Below are 13,862 nucleotides of genomic sequence, written 5' to 3'. Positions count from 1 at the left end.
ATAACCACTTCTGCCCATAAAAGCAGAGGAATTTTCCTACATGGGGCCATTCATGAGAGCTGTGGGGAACTCTCAGGTCCAGGGGTTCAGAGGCAGCTTTGAGGATGCCGGGCAGTGTGCCCTTTGAAGCCAGCAGGAGGCAGGGAAGAGAGACAGCTCCTGGTGCCACGAAGCTCTGAACATCTTGGAAAGGGGATTCTCCTCCCCCACCACCGAGGACTCTAGAAAGAAACCCAGGTCATTGTATTTTAGCCTGTGGTGCATGGGGTCTGCTGACTTCAGACTTAGAGCACCTTGAGACATAACTTTGTGCTGTCTTCTAGCAACTTTGTGCTAAATTTGCTTATTAATTTTGCTGGTTTTGTGGTAGGCATGTTACAGCAGCAACAGGAGACAGATATACCACCTTCTGTCAACCCAGTGGAAAAGGGGAGAGGTGACTGAGTTTGATAGGGACAGTAAAATGAAATGCAGCCATTCAGAATGACAGGAAACCGCCACCTGTGTTTAGGTGGACATCTGCAACTCGAGGCAGGAAGTTGTAGAGGCAACAGCAGGAACACCAGAGAGGGGGCTGCTCTGAGGACAGGGGTTGGGGGCAAAGGAATGGGACACCTGCCAGGTTTGCATCGCAAGCCTCAGAGGGAACGGCGCGAGTTTGAAATGCCCGTTCTGGTGTTAGTGCCAAGAACATCAGGATGAGGGTGACAGGTTACCACCTCCATAGTGTGTCCCCCACTGCGAGGCACCTGGCTGAGGGGTGTACAGCTTGTGTCTCATGGCCAGGGTGGAGGAGAGGAGCAGCAAGCTGCTGGAAGCCGAGCGGAGGCTGCAGGAGGAGCGTCAGCGAGCTGTTCTGCTGGAACAGCACCTGGAGAAGATGCGCCTGGAGCCCTCGAGGGCCCCTGTATCCCAGAAAGCTAAGAACAAGCCAGGTAGGAGCCCAGTGGGTGACAGCCTCAGGCAGGTGGGCGCTGTGCTCCTCATCGGTCAGTGTGGGAGCGCTGTGTCTCTGCTGTGGGGGGCCATGGTGGGAGCACAGCCAAGTGCAGAGACAGGAGGCAGGACTGGGGCAGCAGGGTGCCGTGGAGACTCAGTTCCCAGGCAGTGACCCAGGCACACAAACTCTGAGGACAAATGTGAGTCCATCTGCCCTTGCAGTGCCAGGGACGGTGCTGTCCCCTTGTCTTACAGCTGAGGAGGCCGCCTCAGAGAGGTCCATGGTTTACCCAAGACCACCTAGCACGGATGAAGGCCAGTGCTGCTAAGGCTGGAGATTTTCTAGGGCCGTTTTTATTTAGCTCAGGATATCTGATGGCTTGACATTGTCACCCAATGTCACCCAAAGTCACCTTTGTTCTCTTCCTCTGTGGCCTCTAAGCCCAGCTTTTTAGTATAAAGCTGCCCGGCTCAGTGGAGTCAGTGGGAACCAGGGTGTGGGGGATCAGAAACAGTGGCAGCCTAGGCCTGGGCTCAGCTCTCAAACCAGCCCTAAGACCCCACTGTCTACTCTTGGTACAAGCAAGTGACAGAAATGAGGGATGGAGGCGGATGGCACGTGAAGGCCACCGTGCATGAACAGGCAAAGCAGAGGGGCAGAGGGCAGAGCCCGGGTTAGAGAGGTAGAGAGCAGTCAGGGAAGGCTTCTAAGCAGAGGCAGCCCCAACCCCCGAACTCTGTAGTCGGGGAGAAGAAAGAGCTTGCATAGTACCTTACTACAGAAAGTGTCTGCTGCTCCTCCACAGGACCTCCTGCTGCCAGCACCAAGCCCAACCCAACAGGAAGTGCCAAGAAAGATTCATCCTCCACTCAGCTCTCTGACATGCCCTTGGAATCCCAGATAGAGGAGCTGAATGCCAGGTGCTTCCCGCCCAGCCTTCTAGAAAGGCTTCCTGGGGGACCATCTCCCTTTCCCTTGCACCCAGGACCTCTACTTGCCCGAAGGAATGTTCATGCTAGGACTGGCCTGTGGATGTCCCTGGTGCCCTGACGACCATGGTTCCAAGGAAGCCTTGATCAATTCTGGGCTGTGCTCTTGCGTTCTCCACAGTTACCTGTAAAGAGGAACTAGGGGCCAGGTGCAGCCCAGTCAGCAGAGGGCTGTCACAGCAAGAACAGAGCCCTGGCTCTGTCCCCAGTGCTGTGTCCAGGGGCGTGGTGGTCACACCTGTAATGCCAGCACTCAGCAGTGGGCAGCAGGACATCAGTCAAGCTCACCCTCGGCTGCCGGGAGAACATACAATCCTGTGTGTGTGTGTGTGTGTGTGTGTGTGTGTGTGTGTGTCTGTGTGTGTGTCTGTGTTTCTGTGAGTCTGTGTGTGTTCCTGTGTGTATGTGTGTGTTTCTGTGTGTTTCTGTGTGTGTTTCTCTGTGTGTGTATGTGTCTGTGTTTCTGTGAGTCTGTGTGTGTGTTTCTGTGTGTGTGTGTCTGTGTTTCTGTGAGTTTGTGTGTGTGTTTCTCTGTGTGTGTGTGTCTGTGTTTCTGTGAGTCTGTGTGCGTTCCTGTGTGTGTGTGTCTGTGTGTATGTCTCTGCGTGTGTGTTTCTGTGAGTGTGAGTGTTTCTGTGTGTGTGTGTGTGTGTGTGTGTGTGTGTGTGTGTGTGTATTCCATGTACTTGAGCTACTGGGATCTTCTGGTCAGTATTGTGAATAGGACCAGAGACAGATCTATTTGGTGTGTATCCCCAGAAGGTCCGGAAAAGAAGGACAGATAGGTGACAATCCTGAACCTGTGCCATAGCTTCTTCCCCAGGCCTGGGCCCAGACCCCGGCGGCCTGGCTCAGTGCGCTCAGCCCCGCCTCCCTCTGGTCCAGGCTGGCCATCCAGATGGAAGAGAACGGAATCCTGCGGGACGCCCTGGGCAGTGCCCTGCGCGGGAAGGAGGAGGACTTCCGCATGTACCACCAGACCCTGGGCCAGGTGAAAGGTGTCTTCCTGCAGGCACTACGGCAGCAGAAAGCCAACAAGCAGTAGAACCGAGCTGTCAGCTCGCCTCCTGAAGGACCAGCACCCTGGGTTCAGGCAGCACCTGCTCAGCTCCTCCCAGAAGTGGTTCGGTATCCTAGCAGAGCAGGCAAGCAGAGGACACCTGAGCAGGGGCGGTGGCCAGCCATTCCTGCTGGTTTCCTTGAGCAGGTGCTGCTGGCCTTGCCCTAGCACCCTTCCAGAGCCCTGGGATGCTATGGGCTTTCCACACATAGATGAGCCCCTTGGTGCTTCCTGATGGAGAATCTGCCTGGAGCCGTCTGGCCCTCCCCTGTAATCCCTCACTCGGGTCCTAGCACCCACCTGGCCATCCTGCTGTTATGCCAGCCTCTCTGCGCACAGGGCAGAGCCTTGGGCTTGAAATAACAAGTCTACTTTGAGTCACTCCAGCTCTAGTGCAGTGTGTTCCTGCCCCTGCCAGGGAAACCTGGTCCTCGGTAGGTAGGGCTTTACAGGTGTGGGCCCAGGCCTCCAAATAGAGGCTGAGTCAACAGGTCATTCTGGCGGTCCTGAGTCCAACGCTAGGGTTTCCAGTGAGTGAAGGCCCAGAGCTCTGGACGGCCCCAAGGCTCCACACCTCTGCCCACGACTGCTCCCAGAGGTAAAGGTGCTAGAGTCAGCAGGCAGGGCTGGGGCATAGGGTGCTCAGGTGAGACAGTGGGTCCTGGTACGTGGGCAGTGTGTCTTTGCTGCTCTGGTGACCTAGAGAGTGGTGCAGGAGCAGCCCAGAGCACCCTCACCTCAGTGGTTACAACAGTTATAGCCAGTCATGGGTAGACACAGGGAAGGTGACCCATAACTATAACACAGACACGGCAGCCATGTGTGCTTACACACTCAGACACGGCAGCCATGCGTGCTCACACACACAGACACGGCAGCCATGCGTGCTCACACACAGACACGGCAGCCATGTGTACTTACACACTCAGACACGGCAGCCATGTGTACTTACACACACAAACATGGCAGCCATGCATGCTCACACACACAGACACGGCAGCCATGTGTGCTCACACACTCAGACACGGCAGCCATGCGTGCTCACACCCAGGAACACGAACAGTGCATACAGGCATTGAACATGCAGGTCTATGGCTGTTGACACATTTCCTCCCATGTGACACAACCTCGTGTGTAGCTTGTAGCACTGTGACAATACTCTCTGGAAAGCCTGGGTTTCCTGAGACCCTGTGTGCTCAGCCCATTCTCGGGCTGAGGTAACAGATAGCACTCACTGAGGTAAACACGCGGTAACAGCCCAGTTTCGTAGTCTCCCTCGTGAGTCAGCACACACTGGCTGAGCAGCATCTCCAGGCGCTGAGGTGAGGCGGGCGAGCCCCCTGGGCACCAGCTGGGCAGAGTTGCAAGCTGTGTCCAGCTGACCAAACAAACGCCACTGTAGCCAGGCCCTTCCCCCATCCCCAGAGAGTCCAGGACAAGGTGGCTTCCAGTGGGAGTCCCGAAGCGTCCTGTCTCACACCAATAGCTCCTCTCCACATGCCGAGAGCCTTGCTACATGCAGTCTCTCCCGCTATCCCTGAGCCACCATAGTCTGTGATCACCTCACACTCCTACACTACATAGCATGTGTGTCACACTCAGACACCACCTAGTACACACCGTCCTGCACATCCAGGACACTTGCCCACACTTTTACTTTAAGAAGCAACACACAAAAGGCCGAGCTGAAGAGCCCTGAGCTCTCCCTCTTCATAACTTTCTCATGGAGCCTTGGAGCATTAGGAAGTAGCTCTCAGTCCGTGCAGGTCACAGCCCAGCCAGCTTCCCATCCCTTGTTTGGTGGGCCAGTGACCCCCCCTACAGCCCCTGGCACAGGTGGACAGACTCACTCAGTCTCTACCCATCTGCCTTTGCACGGGCCACCTTCCTGTATGCTTCAGTACCAGGGTCACCAGGGAGAGGTGACAGGTCACAGGTCGCCACTGCTGAATGGGCCCTGCCTCAGGGTCTGGCTCCCTAGCAGCTCTGTGAGCGATGAGCTGTGCCCACAGGATGAGTCACTGGATCCCTCAAGAGCACAGAGAACCAGTTAACAAATGAAAGTCAGAGGCCCCAAAACAGCGGCTTCAGCTTTTCAGCCTTAGCACCTCCTGAGGGCACCTTGTGACACTTCCCCTGGAGAGATACAAACCCATGTCTACTCACCCTAGATAGGGAACTGACCAAAGTAAGGACGCCACCAAAGTCCAGTGAGTTTTATTGGCTACGCACAGCAGAAATGACTCCGTGGCAGCTCCATCACCAAAGCCCGCCCAGCACAGTGACAGCTCACAAAGCTGGGAGCCTGGAGCACACCCCACAGCCTGTGGGTGTCTCAGAAGGTTGGAGAGTTTCCCTTCCAGGTGGCTCCGTTGACGTAAGTCCCTTTTAGGTGTCTTGGTGCTTCTCAGGGCATCTCAGCAGCCCTTACAGTTAAGTTGGGGAAGGTGGGCCTAGTGTGTCTGGTCAGTTTCAGGGACTCGCTGAAGCTTCTGAGTTGTCTACTTCCTTAGTTATAAGGAACTTTCTTCCCTGAGAATGAAATACCTCAGAGGGTGCTGCCACACAGCACACCAAACGCATGGCCTGCCTAGGGGGGGCCTCACCTACTCTGCTGGGGATAGACTGGGTTCTCAACCTGTGGTGCAGACTCTTCCAGAAGCTTCGAGCTGCCCTTAACTGTTGCACCTTATGCCTCCGTTTTCTTTCTGACAGCTGGAGATGGTCCTTGTGGGTTGTGGGGACATTAAACAGTTACTCTGCACGGGTCCTGGCTAATTATTTACCACCCATGACAACCGCCAATTGTCCCTCAGCTCAGCTCTAGTGTCAGCCGCTCGTGCCCAGAAAGCCAGAGCCTTGCTTGGCCTCCTCCTCTTCCTTCAACCCCAGCCTCCCCTAGCATCCGGGCCCCTCCACTGCAGCCCCTTGCCCAGCCCTGATCAGGGTCAGAGGTCAGCATCATGGCTTCTCAGCCAGGCTCAGGAGAGTATTTGGGGTACCCTCCCAGCTGCGTCCTCGGGGGGACCCAGGTCTGCAATCCTGGGAGGAAGCTCATGACCTAACTCCCTAGGGTTTTCACACCCTGCTGGGTGGAGGTCCTTCTACCCTGTCAATACTCAGCTGGGCTTAGGGTGAGAGGTGCCAGGAGCTCTCCTCAAGCCCTTGTACATGAGGGGAGCCACACATCCAGACCCCTCGACTGTGGGGATCTCATGCTAGAGGAAGATTCCAGAGCAGAGATCTCCAGGGGCTTACGAACATTACACAGGTAGAGGACATCATTGATTCCAGGTGACCCTGATGTCACCCTTCCACCCAGTCGACTCTGTGGGGACCAGGCTTGAATTCTGGAGCCTCCAGCACCATGGTCCTTGCCGATACCAATTCTGCCAGAAATGCCAGTCCTCCACTGACACCAGTGCCTGTCCGGCCCAGCCTCTTGTCAGGAAGAAGACGCAGGGTGAGGACTAAATAGGTCTGCCTTGGACACCCTTTAGGGGTCACAGGTAAAGGTTGCAGCTGGGTTTCACCAAGCCCAGATGTGCAAGACTGCACATACAGCGCATGGGTGCCCAGGCAGTGGGAGCAGGGCTGACTAGAAGTCTGCAGAGATTGCCTGGAGGGCTTCCTGGAAGAAGAGATCCTGGCAGAGCACAAAGGGGAGCACAGGCTTTCCAGGGCTGAGGAGAGGGAGGTCAAGTGAGGCCCAGGTGCCCCCACCTGAGCCTGTGTCCCCAGAAACCCTTCCCCCTCCCGTCACCCCCACATCCTCCCTGCCACTCCCCGCAGCTCCCTGTGGCCAACAGTACTGCAGCACTCGGCTCTGCTCCACAAACGGTCTGCTCCGCTCCAGGAAGGCCACCTCCTCCTCCCCCTCCTCCGGCTGTCACCACTCACCGCTCTAGCCTCCAGGGGGTGGGGACCCCAGAGCTGGACACACCCCACAGTAGCCCCACAGCTCAGCCAGCCGGACAGACTCACGGTCGGACACAGGACCCCGGAGCCCTGAGGTGGGCAGTGCGCCAGGGTCCCTCGCAGCCTCTTCAAGGTCAGTGCAAGTTGGGTGTGCAGCTCTCCTGGGGCCCTTGAGGCCTGTGGGTCTCACCCCAGAGCCCTCACCCCAGACCACAAGCCCCAAGGTGGGCTTCACTCCAGGTGCACCTGAGCCAAGTTCTGGGCAATAGGTCCACAGTCAGCACAGGTCCAGGGGTCCATCCGGAGGGGCCCCAGGTGGGGGCCAGCCCCCCTGCTGAGGCCTCCCTGGGGACGCTCCCCACCGGCCATGGGGAGCTAAAATTGGAAAGTGGCGAGTGGGAGGCAGCTGACACAGCTATTTTGCGCTCTTCATCCGCTCCGGTTTCACTCTCCTGCTCCACTAACCTGATCCTGTGCTTCCCTCCCCCACCCTACCAATAAAGAGGTGTCTCAGCCCTCAGGCCACAGGGCAGAGGCTGCTCAGGAGGGCGAGACCCGAAGCGAGCGGGGCCAGCAGTGGTCTGGTCTGAGCCGGGTCTCACCAAGAGCACCTGCCCTTTAGAGAAACTCATGGCTCACTGGGTCCCTGACCCTTTCTGGCCCATACCTCTCTGTCTGTGTGTCAAGGAACGGGATCCCAGAGCCCTGGCTGCAGGGCTGGAGAAGACAGATATGCGGAGATGGGGTGACCCTACCCATTTCCAAAAGGGCACGGCACCGTGTTCCTTTTTCCCTCGGTTCCAGGTTTGAACCTAGGCAGCCATTGGAAGACTGGAGGCCAGGCTGAAGAGGGTGGGAGGGGCTTAGGCGCTGGCCCAGACCCCAGGGATGGCCCAGCAGGGTAGCCAGAGGGAATGACCAGACACATCCTCCTGAGCCTGATACCGGTCAGCACCTTGGACAGCAGCCAGAGCCCTCCCAGTTCCAGCCTGGTCCAGCTCTAGCCACTCTGGGGCCTCAAATAGCACAAGCTCCAGCCTTCAGCAAGATCTTAGACTACACAGCATTTCGAGGGGAAATAGTGGGTGAACACAGGCAGGGACCTGAGATAAGCCAGACTCACGGCTTGGTGGAGGAATGGGGTCAGGCAGAGCCTGGAGCTGAGTGAGTCTGGGAAGTTGGTGATAGGGGAGCTCACAGGATCTCAGAGGACCTGTGGGCAGGGCTTCGCTGAGGCTAAGGAAGGCTCACTGAGGGACGAGGAAACTGACACGTGGGCTAGAGACAAGAGTCTCCCCCATGGGAAAGACCCATGGTTGGGGAAGCTTTGCAGGAGCAGTTTGGAGTCCCAAACTTGTCAGCCCATCATAGAGGTATGAAGGAGAGGAAGCTGTTCTGTGTGAAGTCTGGACTTGGGGGGATCTTCAAAGGAAGCAAGATTGGGAGCTGCAGAGGAAGGGAGGAGGTGTCTGAGTGGGAAGATTTACTGACAGCGTCCCCAGGGGCTAAGTCGGGTCTGCTCAGCGCCATGGGGAGGGCGAGGCAAGGCCAGGACTGGGGTCCTCACTCACGCCTCTCCTACAGCCCTCTGCAGACCATGGGCATCAAGACAGCACTGCCCACAGCTGAGCTTGGCCTCTACTCCCTAGTGCTGAGCGGAGCCCTGGCTTACTCTGGCCGAGGTCTCCTGGAGGCATCGCAAGGTAACAAGGGGACCCGGAAAGCCTCAGAGTTCTGACCGACGGGGCCAGAAACTTAGAGGCTGCAGACCCTGAGGATTCTCTAGGTCCCTGTTTGGGCACAGTTCCAAACACACTAAAGAGCCCTGCAGTCCAGAAAGCTCCCCCACTTCCCCAGCCTCCTGGTGGCCCAGGGGAGGCATCTAAGAGGCCCCTACTCAAGGGCCACACTTTCTTCTCAGATGGAGCACACAGAAAGGCCTTCCGGGAGTCTGTAAGGCCTGGCTGGGAGTACCTGGGCCGGAAGATGGTAAGTTTCCCATGCCTCGTAGGTCCCTGGCCCCGGACACACCCCCCCGTGGCCTCCCCACTCTGTTATTGCTCGTGCCCTACGGCAAGGGAGGCTCTGCCTTGAACTCAGAACCTTCCAGCTCATCCAGGACTAGGCAGCAGGGGGAGGATGTCAGGAACAGGCTGAGTACAGGAAAGGCAGAGCTTCGAGGAGCAGGCCTGTCCTTTGGGACCCTCATCCATCCCTCTTCCTGGACACCTCCCTCAGAGTAAGGACAGACACCTCCAGCCACTGTCCTCAGAACACAGGGTAGGATCTCTGATTGGCTCTTCCCTCACCACTGCGCTCACCTGCCTTACTTCTTCCTGCTCGGGCTGTCCAGGATGTGGCCGACTTTGAGTGGGTAATGTGGTTTACCAACTTCCGGAACATCATTGTCTTTGCCCTCTCTGGACACGTGCTGTTTGCTAAACTCTGCACAATGGTGGCCCCCCAGGTGAGCTGAGCCTCCTGTGGCCTCCTGTCTGCCCCTTCTTTGTCCCAAATGCAGTGGGAAATCCATCCCAGGGGCTTCTCCTGAGCACCCAGAGAGGTTAACCAAGGCTGCTCGTGCCCACAGCTCCGCTCCTGGATGTATGCTGTGTATGGAGTCCTGGCTGTGGTGGGCACAATGGGCCCGTGGTACCTGCTGCTGCTCCTTGGGCACTGCATGGTCCTCTATGTGGCCTCACTCTTGGGCCAACGTTGGTTGTGCCTTGCCCTTGGTCTGGCCAGCCTGGCATCCTTCAAGATAGATCCTGGGATCTCTTGGCAGGTATGCAGGCGTAGAGGGGATGGTGTCGACACCCCAAAGGTCTTTGAGTAAGATGACCATCTACACCCCAGCTCATCCCTTGCTCTGTCATGTTGCTGAGCTTTGCCCAGCCACTGTTGCTGGGCAGGGCTGGGCCCAGCTCCTACGGGAAGCTGGGAAGGGGCTTTTCCCAGAAGCATGGACCTGTTAGTGAGTCGGGGGCTTGCTATCTCCTTCCAGAGTGGGTTTGTAACAGGCACCTTTGATCTTCAAGACGTGCTGTTCCACGGGGGAAGCTGCTTCACAGTTCTACGATGCACCAGCTTCGCACTGGAGAGCTGCGCCCACCCCGACCGCCGCTATTCCCTTGCTGACCTGCTCAAGTACAATTTCTACTTGCCATTCTTCTTCTTCGGGCCCATCATGACCTTTGACCGCTTCCATGCTCAGGTGACTCTCCTTTTCCTGACCTGCTGTCTTAGACATAGCTCCCCAGCCCCGAGCACCCTGTCCTCAGGAAGCTGTGTCTCCTCTCCCCAGGCCATTTGTGGTTCTCCTCTCAGACAGGGCTCTGCCCCCCCAGGTGAGTCAGGAGCCGGTGAGGCCCGAGGGTGAGCTGTGGCGCATCCAGGCCCAGGCAGGACTCAGCGCAGCAGCCATAGTGGCCGTCGACATCTTCTTCCACTTTTTCTACATCCTCACCATCCCCAGCGATCTCAAGTTCGCCAGCCGCCTCCCAGACAGTGCTCTTGGTGGGTCCCCCAGATCACCAAATACTTCCATGTGCACAGCACCCAAGGGTGCTAGGACCCAGAACGGAGTCTGAAACATGGAGTATGCATGATTGCTTCATCAAGCAAAACCCTTACTTTCCCAAACTGGCGCCTGAGGGTGGTGGCTGATTTTCATGGGTCACTGGAACCCACGAACTGTAGGGTCTCCGTGGAGGAGGGGGTGGGGCAGAAACAAGACCCTCTGTCCATGGGAGAGGCAAGGCTCAGAATTTGGTTGCCCATATGGGGTGGTAGTGCCCTGACCCCCAGACAGTGATGTCACCTGTCCCCAGCGGGCCTGGCCTACTCAAACCTGGTGTATGACTGGGTGAAGGCAGCGGTCCTGTTCGGTGTCGTCAACACTGTGGCACGCCTGGACCACCTGGACCCTCCTCAGCCTCCTAAGTGCATCACAGTTCTCTATGTCTTCGGGGAAACGTGAGTGAGGAGGGAGGCCTGTTGCTGGTCCCCGACCTCCCTTAACTTTGCCACCCACACCCAGAGGCTCTGCACCTTGCAGATGCAAGCTCATATGCTCTCCCCACAGGCACTTCGACCGCGGCATCAACGACTGGCTTTGCAAGTGAGTTGCAGAGCGGACTAGCCTTCCTGCCAGGTGGTCACACGGGTTGGGACACTGATTTGGTTCAGAGATTGGCTCTGGGCCTGAGGAAGCAGGAGACAGTGAGCAGGCCGGGTGACAGGTGCCCGGGTGACGGGCAGCGTCAGACTTTGTGAGACCCTAGAACAGTGGGAGTAAAGGCATGGCTGGCGTCTTGATACGAGGTCATGTTTAGTAGGGGTATCTGGGGAGTAGGGCAGCACCCACATTCCTACCTAACACCTGGGGAGCTGGACAGGACATGTTCACACAGAAATGCATAGTCTACATTGGGGGGGAATACTTATAGAGACTCAAGAGACATCTTTGTGGAGTCTTGGGGGAGCGCTTAGTCCTGCGAGTCTGGAGTTCAGAAGGGCCTGGGGGACTGATGATCCTCCTCCCAGTGAGCACTGAGTTGGGTGAAGGGGACAAGGCTCAGAGAGCCTGAGTCCAAAGAGGGACGCATGCAGGGACTGAGGCAGATACAGGAGAAAGGCATTAAGAAAGTGGTCAGCAGGGGGCTGGAGAGATGGCTCAGTGGTTAAGAGCACTGACTGTTCTTCCCGAGGTCCAGAGTTCAATGCCCAGCAACCACATGGTGACATGGTACTTGTATATGTAGAATAGATCTTTAAAAGAGAGAAAGGAAGAAAGGAAGGAAGGAAGGAAGGAAGAAAGAAAGAAAGTGGTCAGCAGGAGAGGACACTGGCCATGTGTAGGGCACACACACACACGCACGCACACACGCATCTACAGAGTGGGAAGTGTGGGAAAGAAGATGGTCTGAGTGGGTAGGGCCGCTGGCTGGAATCTTCTTTAGACTGGAGTCTGAGCAGGTCTCTGAGAGGACATGTTTGACGTCAGGCTTGTGTGAGGTCAGAGGAAGAAGAAAGTGCACACTTTGAGGTGTGAACTGTGTCTGAAGACCCAGCTCATGAGGGAGGAGTGCAGGGTATGAATGAAGTCAGGGCAGGAGGCTGACACATGGCCTCAGAGCGTCTCCACGACACGAAGAGCATCATTTATTATTGGAAGGTGATCTGGTTTATTATTCTGCGTGTCCATGCGTGGGCCTGTATGTGTGTGTGTGCATCACATGCTTGCAGATGAGAGCGTTGAATATCCTGAAAGTGAAGTTGTGAACCACCTGATGTGGGCTCTGGGAATGCAGCACACACTATTAACCACGGAGTTATCCCTCCAGCCCCATGAGCTGCACTCTTAAAGCACTTGTGGAGAATGTAGTGGGGGGGGCAAAGTCAAACACGGGACTAAGAGGCCCCTGAGCAGTAATGAGAGGGACCCCGGAACTACAGCAGTGGGGTGCAGGGGTCACGACCCGGCAGAACTGATAGAACCTGGGCCTTGGATATTGGAGAATCCTGACTGTCTGCTGACAGATGTGTGTTCTGCTGAGGTGGGGCTGGAGGCTGGGGCCTGGCTCAAGAGGAAGTGGGAGAAGCAGTCTCTGGAATGAGATGTCTAGTAGCAAACAAACATCTGTGTAAGGAGACCGGGCCAAAGATACAGGCTTAGGTCATCCACAGACTTTTGAAAAAAAATCTCAGGTCTATGCAGGACAGAGCTAGGGACTAGAGAAATCCAGCCACAGATACGAAAGTCCAAGTACGCCCCTCCACAGTTGGGAGCTGGGCAGGGAAAGATGCAAGGTCCGGAGGGTGACACACCGCACACCTGCTGTGCATCTCACACTCCTGAAGCCTCTTCTCCCGCCTTCCCTGCAGGTATGTGTATGACCACATAGGCGGGGATCATTCCACCGTGATCCCAGAGCTGGCTGCCTCTGTGGCCACGTTCATCATCACCACTCTGTGGCTCGGTCCCTGTGACATCGTCTACCTGTGGTCTGTGCTTAACTGCTTTGGACTCAACTTTGAGCTCTGGGTACAGAAGTTGGCAGAGCATGGGCCACTGGCACGAATCGAGGTAGGCAGGACTTTCCCGGCTGTAGCTGGCTGGGGTCGGCCCGGTAACAGGAGGTGGTGGCGCGGTGCTTTCCATCATCATCCAGCCTTGGTCCCTGGTCCAGAACTTTCTCCCTAAGCCTCTCTCATTTGCAAGGACAGTGTTTCACACAGTGGGAGCCTGTGTCTCCCTGACGCCTGAGTGGCAGGGCCTAGCTGCGTTAGTCAGGTCTTATCATCCCTCTGGGGCTGAGTGACTGGCTGGCTGACCATGTCCCTCTCTCCCGGCCCTCTTGTCAACATATTCTTGGACGGCAGGCCCGGCTATCGGAGCAGATGTCTCGGAGGGTCCGGGCTCTCTGCGGGGCTGTAAACTTCTGGGGCATCATCATGTACAATCTCGTGAGCCTCAACAGCCTGGAATTCACAGAGCTGGTTGCCCGGCGCCTGATACTTACAGGTAAGGGGCAGAGTGAGAAAACACAGCATCTGCCCAGCCTCACACAAAGGACAGGAACCACTGATCTCCTGACACACATGAAACACTCTGGCACCCAAGGGCCTCAGCAGGGGTGTGTGACACGGGACAGAGTCTCTAGGATGGGATGCTTCGGGTATCACGGCTCCTTCTCCAACAGGCTTCCCCCAGACCACACTGGCGGTCTTGTTTGTCACCTACTGTGGTGTCCAGCTGGTAAAGGAACGTGAGAGATCCCTGGCACTGGAAGAAGAGCAGAGGCAGGACAAAGACAAGCTGGAGTAGGGGTGGGGGCAGCGGGCCGGGCTCAGCTGCTTCTGGGCACCAGGCCGTGGAATCTGACCAATTGAATAAAAGACTTTTCTACCAGAGTAGTCTCCTGGCTCCTTCTCCACTCTGGGCAGGGGGTTA

The 13,862-nt window shown here is 56.7% G+C and overlaps 2 protein-coding genes across 2 annotated transcripts in view; both read left to right on the top strand.

Moving 5' to 3' along the window:
• The window catches only part of CCDC13 (coiled-coil domain containing 13), a gene marked incomplete at its 3' end in the record, with an annotated part of 39,366 nt that extends 36,392 nt beyond the window's left edge, over positions 1–2,974 (top strand). The window contains exons 15-17 of the mRNA XM_080933975.1: positions 787–935; positions 1,746–1,860; positions 2,815–2,974. Of these exons, the coding sequence (XP_080790101.1) occupies positions 787–935; positions 1,746–1,860; positions 2,815–2,974 (424 nt within the window). The remainder of the gene's footprint in view (positions 1–786; positions 936–1,745; positions 1,861–2,814) is intronic.
• A 3,854-nt stretch (positions 2,975–6,828) lies between these two features.
• On the top strand, positions 6,829–13,839 carry HHATL (hedgehog acyltransferase like). The gene is made up of 12 exons (XM_080934528.1): positions 6,829–7,040; positions 8,492–8,610; positions 8,829–8,896; positions 9,261–9,374; positions 9,498–9,692; positions 9,912–10,121; positions 10,255–10,423; positions 10,738–10,882; positions 10,992–11,027; positions 12,794–12,995; positions 13,292–13,433; positions 13,612–13,839. Exons 2-12 carry the CDS (start codon positions 8,505–8,507, stop codon positions 13,734–13,736), a joined length of 1,512 nt encoding a protein of 503 aa, XP_080790654.1. The 5' UTR covers positions 6,829–7,040; positions 8,492–8,504; the 3' UTR covers positions 13,737–13,839.
• Positions 13,840–13,862: the final 23 nt, after the last annotated feature.

Source organism: Micromys minutus (assembly GCF_963924665.1).
Source record: "Micromys minutus genome assembly, chromosome: 21".
Classification (NCBI taxonomy): Eukaryota; Metazoa; Chordata; class Mammalia; order Rodentia; family Muridae; genus Micromys; species Micromys minutus.
This window is presented reverse-complemented; position numbering and strand designations above follow the sequence as displayed.